General features: G+C 36.0%; 1 protein-coding gene across 9 annotated transcripts in view; it reads left to right on the forward strand.

Annotated features, from left to right (window-relative positions):
- The window catches only part of KNDC1 (kinase non-catalytic C-lobe domain containing 1), a 64,541-nt gene that overhangs the window by 12,664 nt on the left and 37,920 nt on the right, over positions 1-13,957 (forward strand). For all 9 annotated transcript variants that reach the window (XR_007906813.1, XR_007906812.1, XR_007906814.1 and 6 more), the window contains exons 4-6: positions 10,227-10,373; positions 12,419-12,536; positions 12,896-13,917. Coding sequence is in view for 1 of the 9 variants with exons in the window: in XM_051800650.1 (XP_051656610.1) it covers positions 10,227-10,373; positions 12,419-12,536; positions 12,896-13,917 (1,287 nt within the window). In the remaining 8 variants the exon portion in view is untranslated. The remainder of the gene's footprint in view (positions 1-10,226; positions 10,374-12,418; positions 12,537-12,895; positions 13,918-13,957) is intronic.

A 13,957-nucleotide genomic window follows, 5' to 3' on the forward strand; every position in this document is an offset into this window, starting at 1 on the left:
TCTCAAACTAGTTTCAAATAGCTATTTGTCTGCATCACAAAACTGCCATTGAGTCTGACACAGAGGTTCATTGATGTGGAACCCTACATTTCTAAGATATGAGCTTTCAGTGAGATGAAGGACCAGTGTCTGCTGTGTGTGAAGTTGCATTTATAATCTTTTAATAATGTGGCTATTCAGTTTGGCTTTTTCTAGTAAACCTCTGTAACAGAAATCAGTGAATTGTCAGGCTTGTCTACCTAGTGTTGGTTGAGTTTTTGATTTTGTTTTTTTTTTAATCTGAAGAAGACTGGCTAATGCTTCTGTTAATGACTTATTATTTAGAGGTAATAAAATACAGTAGTTGAGAAGCCTCAGTGCAGCAGCATTAAAAGCTTTCAAAAATTAAAGAACTGAAACAGTTAGAGTTAAATACTACCGTGAAGAGAAGGAGGAAATAGTGCATAGAGAAGGGAAGAATGTTTTCTCATCTAGAATTTGTTCTTACTCTTACCTATCAGGGCAGGAATAGGGTATGCTAATCTCTCACCTGGGAGAGAATCAGACTCAGAAAAGGCTGAATGCTGCCTGTCTTATTTCAAATGTCGTGGCTGTCAACTTGCAGTTCTCAGTGGGTTGTAGTTGATTTATATTATATAAAAAATGTCCAAGTGTTTCAGCAACCTTAAAAAAACCCAAATCTACACAAAGTGGTATAACTAACACAAATAGAAAAGGCAAGCTAAAATGTGGTACATTGCTTTTGAAAACTAAAAAATTAAGATTCATATTGCTTATTCCTAGGACACGTGACAAGGCAGTTTGATTGATATATACCATATACATACAAATGCATATAAATGCTTGGGTTGAAGTGCCAAATGAAACATACTCTTCTGCAGAGTAGGTATATATAGATATGTATGTATGTCGATCCTACTGAAGAAAACCGAGCTGACAGTTTGATGCTGCAGTATTTCTCAATAGCTGATCATTACTAATCTAGTGCTCATGTCTCAGCTGTTGGTCCTTCACTAAATGCAAAAGCCTTCATCTTTCTCTCAAATCAAAACAGCAGAAGGTATAAAGGAGGTTTTCTCTTTGTGACTTTCCTGGTCTTTTAAAGTAGTAGCTTTGAATGCTGTGAGATTATTTCTATTGTTCTATTCTTTCTTTAGCTCTCGGTGCAGGATGAAAAAAGAAAACTTTTTGTATGTTCTCCTAGAGGGGTTTGGGTTTGTGTTTATCTCATGAGGGAAGCAAGTCTTTTGAAACACCTAGTGCCTTTTTTCTTGAGTTCTGTTTCCCTCAGTTTAATGTAGCCTCCCCTTGATACTAATTCTATCTAACAGCAGCAAGGCTTGTCATCAGCAAATGGTAACTTATCTCCTCCTATAGTTTGAACCATTCTATCTTCTGGGTGTTATTTAAAGCTGTCTTTTTCTCTCAGTGACAAAAATAAATTACTTTCATTTGGTTACCTCTGCCTCTACTGTGCTATAGAAGAGGAATGGAATCCTCCTGCTCTTGCTTTTATATCATTGTCCCAATTGAGATTTCTTTCAGGAGTTTAGTACTGGGCAAGTAATAGCCTTTAGTTGCTTTATACAAAGTTAACAAATGGAAGAATGGGGCCAATGGGTGTTTTCTCTTCAGCAGTCTTTTTTGTTTGTTTGTTTTCTTTTAATGCCTAGAATATCTTAAAGTTTATGATTTGGTTGCCTCAAAAACTTAGAGCTGATTGCTTAGTTCTGAAGTTGTAGTATCGTTCTTTTCTAGGAGGCTTTTTTGAGCATATTGCCAGTATTTTTACAAATTTTCCTCTAAATCTGAAACAGCTTTTCAGACTGGCTTATATTTTTGTTGGAAATAGTCTGTCCTCTAGGCACAAAAATGTCCTCAAAAGAGAAATGATTGTACAAGTAATCTGGTCAATGAAAATGTAGAGAATTTTAGGTTTCTTCCTTACTCGGCCATAAGAGTCCTATAAAAAGGCATTATTAAAGCTAAGATACATATTTTCCCCAAGATTAATGAAGATTACCCCCTGATGTACAAAAGCATCTTATTTTAAGAATTTTGGTTTTGTGAGGAAAAGGTTGGGAGTGAACAGTGGACTTTGTTCTGTCTTAAAACAGTTGATTCTTGTAGTAGTTGAAGTTCACTCTTTTAGAAGCCTGAGGGGCTGTGTTTGATAAATTTGCAAATGGTCTCCATCATGAGAAAAAAACTGTGGAAAAAGAACAGATGGTTTTCTCCTGTTAGATTTGTGTGGTGTCATAAAATTCTAGGATTCTTAATGCTAAAGATGTGCAAATGTTTTGGATCAGTTGTTTGTCTCCAGATTCTTTCACATAAAGTCTTCTGATTAGTACTGATACCTCCTCAGCTGTGGATGAAGTTGTCTTCTTTAGTCCAGGTATCATTATCTATTTCTAGTGCTGCCCATTCAAACTCATTTCTTTGGTGGAATCACCATCATACTGGTCTTACTTAATTTTCTCTGGCCCTCTATTTCTGTCATTTACTCATTAGAGTGTTTGACAATGCTGTTGAAATGTAAGACTGAACTCTTAAAGGCAACATGGAGACCACCAGCAGAATTATTCCTTACCGTTACTTGATATCAGAAGATTTCTCTTTTGTTAATTTAATACCTGTTTTACATGGTTATTCAGGTCACTAAAAGATCATTGCTACACTGAATCTGGAGACCTTATAATCCCTGGAATAATGAAAATAATTTTTTACCATTTCCATGAACTGAAATTGAGCCATTTCACGAGCCTATGAGAACATCCGTAAATGCCACTATTTTTGAAATCAATTGACTTAAAAGTATGGTAGAATGGATGACTTCCTAATCTCCAGATAAAATCTCAAGACTAGTTCAGTTTTCACTGTGAATTGGATGGTCGTAGAGTTATCTAGGCTGTGGAGATTTAGTCAACAGAGCCTTCAGGATTGTGACAAAATGGTTGTCACTCACACATCACTCTCCTTAGTTACAGCATTTCCAAAAACCTTAGAGGAATAATAGAGAACATGCTTTTGAAGCTGAGAATAATATCTTCTGGGACATTCATTGATTGTGACTTAAGTATTCTTATATAGCCTTGTTACAGATATTGTATAAATTTCTCAGTGTATATATATACTACAGGATTCTTGAACGTTGGAGCCCTTTTACCAAGTTTAAAAAACCAAAAAACACCAAAAAAACCCCCAAACACAAAACAACCAAAAACCCAACCAAACCTCTCCTCCTTTCTCTTAGCTGGAATATGACTTCTGTGCTTGAGTAGAGAAGGAGCAAGGTTTACCCCTACAGAAAACACTTCCCTATGAAACAATCGAACTGAACAGAAACCCACCAAACTGAAACCAGCCCATAACCTCTACCCCCTGAAAAAAAAATCCTTTTGTTTACATTCTTGATATATACAATGAGAGCCACATATTCATTGGCTGTTTCTGTCACCTACAGCTGTTCCGTCAAAAGTAGTGTTTTGAATGTTATCTTAAGAAGATATTATCAAGTGGGGTAAGTTCAGAGTAGTTTGGCCAGCTTTTTACAATTTGCATTTCATCTTATATGTTCCTTATGGGGGGGGGGAAGAAACAAAATCTACATAGATTAATACTTCAAAGAAGAGTCTGGATGTCATTGATTCATGTCATGGTAAAAGAACTGGGATGCTATTCTGGTGTATTGGCCCATAGTGTTCTTAAGTGAAAGTGTAGCAATTCAGTTTTTTAGCTCCAAAATGTATAATGAGTATTCCTCAATACAGGAGGGTGTGAATGCATTACTCAGAGTGACAGACGTTACCAGTAGGCACCGTCTCTTAGGTTTAAGATTAAAAGAATATAGTTTTTTTAAATAAAAAACTTCAGTAACTATGAATAACATCATATTTGCCATAAAATGAAAAACATCTTACACAGTTGAGAGAAGACAGCACCAGTCTGCTCAGCATGCATCCAACTGTTTCTCAGGCTTCCTAGTTTCTATGCCTACAGGGAATAAATTGTGTTAGCTTAATTAAGTGATAAATGAATTACCTATGGCAGGTAACTTAAAAGTAAGGAGGTTAATGGCTGATAAATCATAATGAGAGCTGTGACACATGAAACTCCGTTTCAAAGGGAGTTTAAAAAAAATAGCATTGTTCAAGAACCTTTAAAGACGAATGTGAGTAACTTCTATCTAACCTCTGAGGTCTTCAGCAGTTTTATTGCAATGTTCTTCCTTACCTGTCATAATTATACTTCTGCAATCATGCAGGAGAGGAGTCAATTAGTGTGCTATTCATCTGTGTCGGGGTGCTGATCTTAGTGCTTAAGGGGATGGAAGTGAAAGTGGGATGGAAGTGTAAGAAACCTGTTCTTAATTTGTGTCTTCACCCTTCAAACACATGGGTAATTTCATAAAAATAGCGTGGTTTAAATTTGGTCAAGCTTCTGTGTGTATTCATCTTCACATGACTTCCACTGTCAGTGGCTTAAGATATATTTCAGTCTTCACTACAGTAGTTAAGGTAACAGCTTCTTGAAACTATATTGAGGTCCAGTTAAAAAAATTGTATTTTTTTTTTTGTCTTTGCTGGGTGTAGCTCTGAATTGACAATACTGCTTTTTAAACTGATTACAATTATTGATGCTGTTAAATGAGTCTATGGACAGCAGTCAACATAGTCATATGAAAAGCCAAAATCTATTGTTGTTACAATAGTGTTTGCAGGTAGCACAGCGACTGCTGTAAATGTATTGTAAGATTTTTTTTAAACAATATCTCTTGTCAAAAAAGACCTAAAAAACCCCAAAAAACCAAACCGAGAAGAGGTTTATCAAAAAGTATGCAAACAAGCTTACAAAAGACTGAAAAACTGATTTTTTTTCAAATCTATCAAACCACATAATTGCTGCCCAAAATCTGCAATGTTTGCAAATGAACAAGATACAGAAGAGTTTTCAAGAAAGCCATAGTTGAAAAACTGTTTAATTTTTTTGAACACATTTTAATCTTGTAGGATCTTCAGTAGGTTCATACATTGCAAATCTTCTTTATGGGGAATTATCAAAAATTTGGCTCAAGTAAGAGTGTCAGAACAGACTTGTGACCAACCTGACAAAATCAGCAGTAAAATAAATTTCCAGGACCAGATGGTGAAATTGCTTCTTTTATGAAGCAATTTTAATTCAAGTAATACTCTTTAGCCTGGAAGAGAATGCCCTGAGGGAGAATCTCTGCTAGAAATCTGTGGAGTGTACTGTGACAGCAGCCATGGAGTGATTATTTGTCAGCTCTCATAAATAAAGTAGGTGGCAACAATAAGATGTACATGGGTGGACTTAAAAAAGACGAAATACTACATTTTTATGCAGTAAGCTGTGGAAATCCTTGCTGCAAAGCATAGATGCAAAAAGGTTGAATGTGGATAAAGCTTAGACAAATTCATGGAGATAAAACAGTTGTCATGAATCATTAGAGACAAGAAGTCCACAACTATAAAACTGGGATTAGGTTGATGTACTACGTAGTCTTCCTCAGTTCAAACTGAATGATATAAACTGAGGTCACAAGAAACCATAACGTAGTAAAATGCAGGGACTACATAACATTCAGCTATATTGTGTCTGATACATGCTCTTTCCAAGTGGGTTTAGATTTTCACAGAATCACAGAATATGCTAAGTTGGAAGGGACCCACAAGAATCATCAAGTCCAACTCCTGGCCTTGCACAGGACCATCCCCAAGAGTCACATCATGTGCCTGAGAGTATTGTCCAAACCCTTCTTGAACTCTGTCAGGCTTGGTGCTATGACCACTTGTCTGGGGAGCCTGTTCTAGCACCCAGCCACCCTCTGGGTGAAGAAACTTTTCCTAATATCCAACCTAAACCTCCCCTGACACAACTTCAGGCCATTCCCGTGGATCCTGTCACTGGTCACCACAGAGAAGGGATCAGTGCCTGCCCCTCTGCTTCCCCTCATGAGGAAGTTGTAACTGCAATGAGGTCTCCCCTCAGTCTCCTCCAGGCTGAACAGACCAAGTGCCCTCACCTGCTCCTCATATGACTACTCCTCAAAGCCCTTCCCCCTTTGTTGCCTTCCTTTGGATGCTGTCTTTCTTACATTGTGGTGCCCAAAACTGCACACAATATTCAAGGTGAGGCTGCACCAGTGCAGAGCAGAGCAGGACAATCCCCCTCCCTCAACCAGCTGCCTGATGCCCCCCTACTTATGTTGTTGTATTGCTTTTTAGATGATTGTGTGTGTGAAGCCTTGCTTGTGTTTTGTGATATAAACTGGTGACCTGATGTTCGCCTAAAAACATATTAAAACTTGAAAGCTTTCACTTACTTATTAGGTAAATTAAAAGGCAATTTAAGAGTGGAAATACCTGCAAACTTTGGCTGTGAGAAAATCTGACCTGTAGCTGCCTTTGGTCCCAATTTTTTTTTAGAAGTTTTTTGGGGAAGAGTTTTTTCAGATGAAGTAAACTGTAGGTAGAAGGGACAAATGACACTTACAGCTTTGGTGGAAAATGTTCTTCCAGCATTTGCTACCAATTCAAGCTAGAGTATGTGTTTTGTGAATAGCTTGCACTGGTTTAGCACTTTTAGCACATTCTGCAGACTAATTATTTACACATCCAGTGTGCCAAATGAATATAAAACTAATATTTAATACAGCACTGTCCAGTAATTACAGTTACACAGAAAGGCATTAAGTCCCTTTGTAATGAAGGAAAGTATTAAAAGTAATAGGCCTATTTCCCTTTCATTTTTCTGCTGAAGAATATTACTGTCTTTTGTGTAAAAATAGTACATTTTAGAGTGACTACATAGAAAAATGACATGGGTAAATATTAAATGTTTTCTCCCAGTAGTAATTTTCGCAAGCATTACCTTGAATTTCTTTATAAAACTTTACGTTTTATAACCAGACTGAAGCTTTCATTTGCGGAACCTTTAAATGCTTTGAATTGTGAAAAGGTGAAAGCATCTATATCTGTGCAATCTCAATTAAAAAAAAAAAAAGAAAAATCTGCAAGGTAAAATAAAGGTCAGATATGAATGTCAAAACTAAGAGTTGTACACAATTCCTGTAGGTTGTCATTTAGTCAGAAATACTTTTCAGAAAATACTAGTTGTATTATGGTCTTTCTTTTTCAGTTCTTCAGAAGACATTTCTGAACTCAAAGAAATCTCAATACAAAATATAAATGGTCATTATCTGTAATTGCAATATGCTAAATGCTTATGCAGTCACTATTCAAAAGCTCTTTTGTCAACTTCTTTCTGCAGTGTTTGTCTGCAAGTATGAGTTCCTAGAGAAGTTTAGTTCTTTAGCCCTGTCAAGCAGTAAAACAACAATGCCTCTGTCATGGTCTGTGTGTAGCCTTGGAGCTTTTACTTCCTCTCCCCATCTTTTGATTTTTAGATTTTAAAACTAGAGTGGATCATTACTGTTCTCTGATTTCACTTGCTTTGGTCATAAAATGGCATGCAGCAAAGCAAATAACTTTTGATTAGATCTGATAGAAGCTTTTTTGAATGTATTTCAATCATGATGTAAAATTTAAAATTTCTGATGGCACAAGCTGCCCTCTCCTTTGGTGAGTGCTTCAAGTACAACCTGATCATTTTTAAAAAAAGGAATATCTTCACTTTTTTTATTTTTATCTTTTGTGTGTGTGTGTGTGTGTCTTGGGTCCTTTTGTGTATTGAAAATCAATTTAGTTATAAAAATTATTTTGATTTGAAGCTACTTGTATGATTATGACCTTCAAATTTTTCTCTGAAATACATGAGCTCCCTTAGCATGTTGCTGAAAGAAAGACTTTAAGGACCTCAAATCGACTTGTGACTCTTTTCAAATTTCTTTTTTTTTTGTGTTGCCATTGTGATTTTTAAAGAGCACTTTATTCCCGTGATGGCCTACAATAATGATTTACCTACAATTCTTGTTATGTTTACTAACTTTAGGCTAAGAGTATATGTACTCTCTAAGACCAAATCTGAAGAGCTGGTTTCCTAATGTGACTTCCTTTCCCCCTGTCCTTTTTGAAGCTGATACTGTAGAGCAGCCTTGCTGACATGGTTTATGTATTTTAGTAACAAGTGACATTTAATCTTTAACTTAAAAGCCTTTTTAGGAATTGTGAAGAGATTGCCTTGGAGTTATTTGTTTCTTTTCTTTTGGATATTTCTGGAAATGCATCCTATTTATCAGCTATTAATATTATTTTGCATTACAGGATAATACCTATAATTGAAAAGCTATTCTCCTTATCTAGATTTAATATAGATTTAAACTGAGGCATGTGGTGGTGATGGGGGTTCGTTTGTTTTTTGTTTGTATGGTGGGTTTTGTTGGTTTGTTTTGCTGAGTTTTTGTGGTAGTGGGTTTGTTTGGGGCTGTTATCAGAAATTAGGGAAAAAAGCTCTCTTAATTCTTTAATAACATTCAGTACCAGTTCTGGCTGGTCTTCCAAAAAAAAAGAAAGGTAGTTTGCTGTCCTTTCCTAATTGTTACCCTCCATAGAGCATACTGAAAAATCCTTAGCTTGCATGTGAGATTGTTTTCATTGAGAGCAGTCACTTCTAGTGAGCATTATGTATTTTACACTTAAGAATTTGCCTTATTTATTGCATACATCCAGCTTGCTCTCCTTTTCCAGAAAGTGAAATTTTCTTCCTGAGCCTAAACAGTGTGATAAGTAGAAGGTGATTTGATGCATTAACTTGGGGAATGCCCCACCTAGTGGATGATCACAAACTCATTTTCTCATTCCTCCAGTTCTGACAGACTTCAGGTAACATTAACCATGAATACTGCCAGCTCAGGAAACTGATTAAAGAGCTGCATTTGAAGTTCCCAATAAATGTTTTAACACAGAAATTAATTACAAGCTATACTTAAAATGACCACCTTCAAAACTAGCTTTCCTGCATGTCAGAGGAAAGAAGGTATCTCAACAAAACAACTTTCTGTGTGGGGAGGTAAAAGTCTTTCTTTATTCAATGTGAGACTGGCCTTTCTCTTGTACAAGAAAAGATGCAGTGAACTTCATTAAAACAGGACAGGAAAATGGAGTTAAAGCCTGTCCACTTGCATGTCAGAAACTTGTGCTTTTAAAGGCAGACTAGGGGATATGAGTTATACCCCACTGTGAACAGAAATTATTAACTGGAAAAAGTGGGATGAGGTAATATGTTGCTCTGCCATTCTTGTTCCTATGTCCTATAATGTTTGCATCCATCCTTGTGTGGATGAAGAAAATTTGTAAAAGCCAATTCTTCTGTTGCCTTTAAACTCCTTATTTTTCTGTCCCACTTTCGGAGAACATCATGAAATTGTATTCAAATTTTCTGTATTATAGTAAATACTTGAATTCTTAAAAATTTCTCACTGAGAGAGATTATTCTGTTCGGAAGTTTTTCACTTGAGAAGAGAGGTTATTCTGTTCTGAATTCGAAAGTGTCCCACACTATTATGACATAATTTCATCTAACTTGTCTTGGTCTGTGTAGCAGATGTTCATAACTCGTGCAGTATGGTTTTTTCCCTCCAGTTCTTAGAGGAGTGATTGTTTTGTTTCTTTAATAGTCATTTTGTGGAACATAGGTGAAGTCATTTGTTGCAGATCATATCAAATATACGTGGAATAACTTACTAATATCAAGAATATTAAACTGCCCAGTACAATAATACATTTATACAAAAGGTTCTTTAAATAGAGGTGTTTTTAAGTTTGTCCTTGTTTCCTTATTCTTTTTTAACTTTATGTTCAGTTTTCTGTTATGTTGTCCAGTGAGAAATGCAAAATGGCATAGCTTACTGAAACAGTATTTAATGTCAAAATCAAGGAATAAGTTCTACACTGTACACTTCTTCACTGTTCAAAAGCTTATGAAATAGTCTGCAGAAAAAAACCTTAAAACAATCATAAATTCCTGTTGGGGAAGGAATTTTGGTTAAATTTCTTCCACCAAGTGAAATAAAGTATGTAAATCTAGATTTTTGTTTAATCTTTTATTTCACAGCCGGTTATCTCTTCAGGCCTTCAGCCTTGAGCAGGCTTATAGTAGTGCTAATTTTTACCTAGCTAGTTTTATATATAGCAAGTTAAATTTGAAAACAGTGTAAACTGTGTCCTGTGTGATCTTGAAGCTTTGGTGGCAGAAGAGAGAGAATTGGTAACATATTTAATGTCTTTTTTTTAAACTTCATGCAGGCACACATCTACTCTTTGGGTGCAACACTGAAAGCAGCAATAGAATATATAGTAGAACCTGAGACAGAATCAGAATTTGGCCAAGATCTGCACACTCTACTGGAACAAATGCAAGAAGAGAATCCTGAAAATAGGCCGGATATTGAGGTAAAACAGCCCTACATAATTTTCTGTTTAAAAAAAGTTAGACAAATACTTCTGTATGTGTTCTCGTTAACAGAGAGATGGTCTTGATATGCTTGGGTTTTGCAAGAAAGCTGAGGTTTTTCCAGACTCAGCAGAAATTAATCTTTTTTTTCCTACTCTAATGGAGACACAAACTGAAAAGATGGATGTAGATGCTTGACAGTGCTTTGATTTTTTAAGAGGGTTGGGTGAATACGCTGGTGGACTTAAATATTTCATTAACTGTTTCTTCCCATTTAATATTTAGTTTACAAGGAGAGAATCATTAGAAATAAGAGCACAGGCATTATACTGTGAAGTTTGAAGGACGATTGGATTGCATTTAAGAAGAGGATGGAGGGAGACATGCCACAGGAAACCTCTGTTCCTTAGCATGTTCAAAGCAGTGTTGTTCAAAGCATTACTACTAAGTTGTTTTTATGTAAATATGTAAAAGCTGAGTAATATTTCATTATATATCTTTATTCAATTTTGTATTTTATTCCACTTAGCCTCTTAGTTTACCTTTAGTTGTTAGAAATAATTTGAAACTGTATAGGATTCTTCAAGCTGATGTTTTTGAAGAATTTATATTCTGTTGGTTACCTAATAGAGTGTTATTTCACATTAATATGTGAAAGTTTTGCTTTAATGTTTTTGCAGACTTTGAGAATGTAGCCATAGAATAACAGTTGTCCAATGTGACTTTTCTTGGGCACAATTCTTCTACTTCAGAACAGTGCTATCTACTTGTCTGTGGGGGTTTTTTGTAGATTTTTCTTTTTCCTGAGCTGATAGTGTATATTCTAAATGGTTTGGCACTTGTAATCAATCTTTGCAGAAAGAGTGCTGCAACAGAAGAATTAATAGATTCATTTTTATAAAGCAAAAAGTATTGGCTCCCCAATTGAGGACTGCCCAGACAGGAGACTGTACCTGACATGGAGCCTGCTTGATCAGCTGCTGTATTTTTATTAGTTTACTTTGTAGCACAGTCAGAGGAGGGATTGTATAGCATTCTCTATCACCTCCCAGTGGTCTGTAGTCCCTGAAAACTATTGCTGACTACTTGCACCAACCCAAAACCAGTGTGTGTCAGGGCTGGTCTAGGGTAATATATAAAGATCACTTTGTGAGTAGGTTCTTTTCTGTTCCTTTTCCACTGGGCACTTTCTTGGGTGGAATGGAGTTGGGGGAGCTATATGGAGGGAAAACACATAGGCATTCCTAGGCATTTCACTGGACTCCAGCACAGTCCTGGCTCCCTTTTTCCTGTCCTTCCTTTCTCCAGTGTGCAAACCTACAACACCTTCCACTCACAATACCAGAAGAGCAGTTGAGTAAGTTAAAGGGGAAGAGCATCTCCTCAGAGCTGTGTGAGGAGATGGTGGGATGCATTTGGAAAGGCAGCTCTCTTCTGCTTCCTGCCCAAAGGGACAGGTTTTTAAATGTGTGAATATCTGTAGTTAATTGTGTGTGAGACCAGTGCTAATGCCATCAAATCGTGCTCAGGCTAGAGATTAGAGATATGAAATACTGTTACTTCTTGTGATCTGATAAAGATGGCTTTCTCTAATGCTTTCTAGATATTTGTATTTTGCAGTTTTTAAAAGATCTGGGGTTTACTTTTAATGTAATTTCAGTAACATTCATCATCCTGCCCATGTCACTCAATTCAAGTGAATCACTGCATGTTTAAAAAAGTACTAAATGCTAGCTTTTTACATTTTCGTATGTTATTCATAAAGAATAGCATTCAAGATAATTTTTATCAGTTGTTCTTGGTGTTCTAACTGTAGGCTAAAGCTTGAACTGTATTAAATGATTTCATAATAGCCCATGGTAAAAACGAGAAATTAATTCAACTACATAATAGAAACACACAGTATAATGAATAGTGCAAGAAAGACCTCCAGTGTAGTGTAGTATAAATTCAAATGTAGTGTGGGAGTTAACATTACTCGCTTTAGTCAAAATTCACAAATCTATTCATTATTAAATAAGTATTTAACATTAATTTTCTCTAGAGCATTTTGTCATTATGTGAAGAAAAAATGAAGATTGCTTCATCAAGTAATATTTGTCGAAGTCTGTCTGCTGTTGGAAGAAGAGTTCTTTCAATTGAATCATTTGGTGCTTCTCAAGGTAACCTTAAAATGTATTTAGTCTAGAACTTCAGATTGCCTGACATATATAATGATTTTTAAAAGACTATGTTTGCATGCTTTCCTATTATAGGTTCCTTTCTAGATTTCAAAAAGTCATTATTAAATATCTGTAGGTTGGGGGTGGGGAGCAGAGGGACACAAAACTCTTAATTAACATAGTTAATATGTTCAGATTGTCCCTTATGATTCAAAGTGACTTGTTAGAAATAGTTAATTTGTTTAACATAGTGAAGATACATAACAGCAGTGGCAGAAAAAGCAATATAAAGATTTACTAGGAAAGATTAGAAGGTTTAAATACACATCTAATATAAACATCTGCTTTTTTTCATCTAGATGTCTGTGATAACATGTGGAAGGGAAGAATGTGTCAGAGAAGCTTGGGATCTAAATTGTATTCAAATGAGAAGAGCAACATAGCAGGTGATTCGTCTGCAGTGGAAGATGTGACGACTACCTGTCATAACAGCTCTTCTGTAGTTACCATGGTGACTGCCAGAGAAAGTGGTTTAAAGGAAACGCAGATTGATCTGGATAATGACAAAACTCAACATTCTCACCTTGCAACTCAAACTAAAAAGAGCAAAGAAGAGGATAAACATGCAGTGTATGCTGACAGCTTTGCTAGTGTTGCTTTGGATATAAAATCATGTGTTATTGACCTGGAGAGAGATGGCATTTTTAAGAAAGGTTCTTTGAGAAAAATTAAAACCTTTCCAAAGCTACCACTTGAACCTGCAGATACAAATAACTTTTTTACTTCTGTAACCAACAGTGGACCACTAGCTAGGAAAAATAACTTCCTAACACAAGAGTTACTACCTCTAGACAATAATAATGAGGTTGCTTTTTCAAAGGGAAATCTTAATTCATTTGCTATTAGTAGTCCACCAGAAACAGAACCAAAGAATCACCAGGTTGATGATCGTCATTTAGAAGCTCCGTGTGTATGCACACAGGTGTCTGGCTTGAATCTAGAAGAACATGTGTCACTTATTAATAGTAAAAAGATAGGTTTTGCTTCATCTGATCACAAAGAAGACTGTTCTGGTGCTACCTGTCAAATGCTAAAACCGGCTGGTATGCTAAAAGGCCCAAATCAGTCAATTGCTGGAGCAAAAATGCTAGACAATTACCTGGCATTGGAAGACTCTTCTGAAACTTTTCAAGGGTCAAATGAAAATTATGTACCACATTTTAACAAGATGGATTCAGTGTTAACAACAAAACCCCGTGGGAACAGACATGGATCAAACCTAATTAGGTCGCCAGAATTAAGCAACGGTGCAATGAGTGCAAACAATAATGAAGATAATCTTTGTGGAGGCAGAGGTTCAGAAATCAAAAGTAATGAGCAGGTAGTAAAAATAAAGTCTTCATTATATAGTTGCTGTAGTC

This window comes from Manacus candei, unplaced genomic scaffold (genome assembly GCF_025592945.1).
Source record: "Manacus candei isolate 608988 ecotype Guabito, Panama unplaced genomic scaffold, ASM2559294v1 h1tg000050l, whole genome shotgun sequence".
NCBI lineage: Eukaryota > Metazoa > Chordata > Aves > Passeriformes > Pipridae > Manacus > Manacus candei.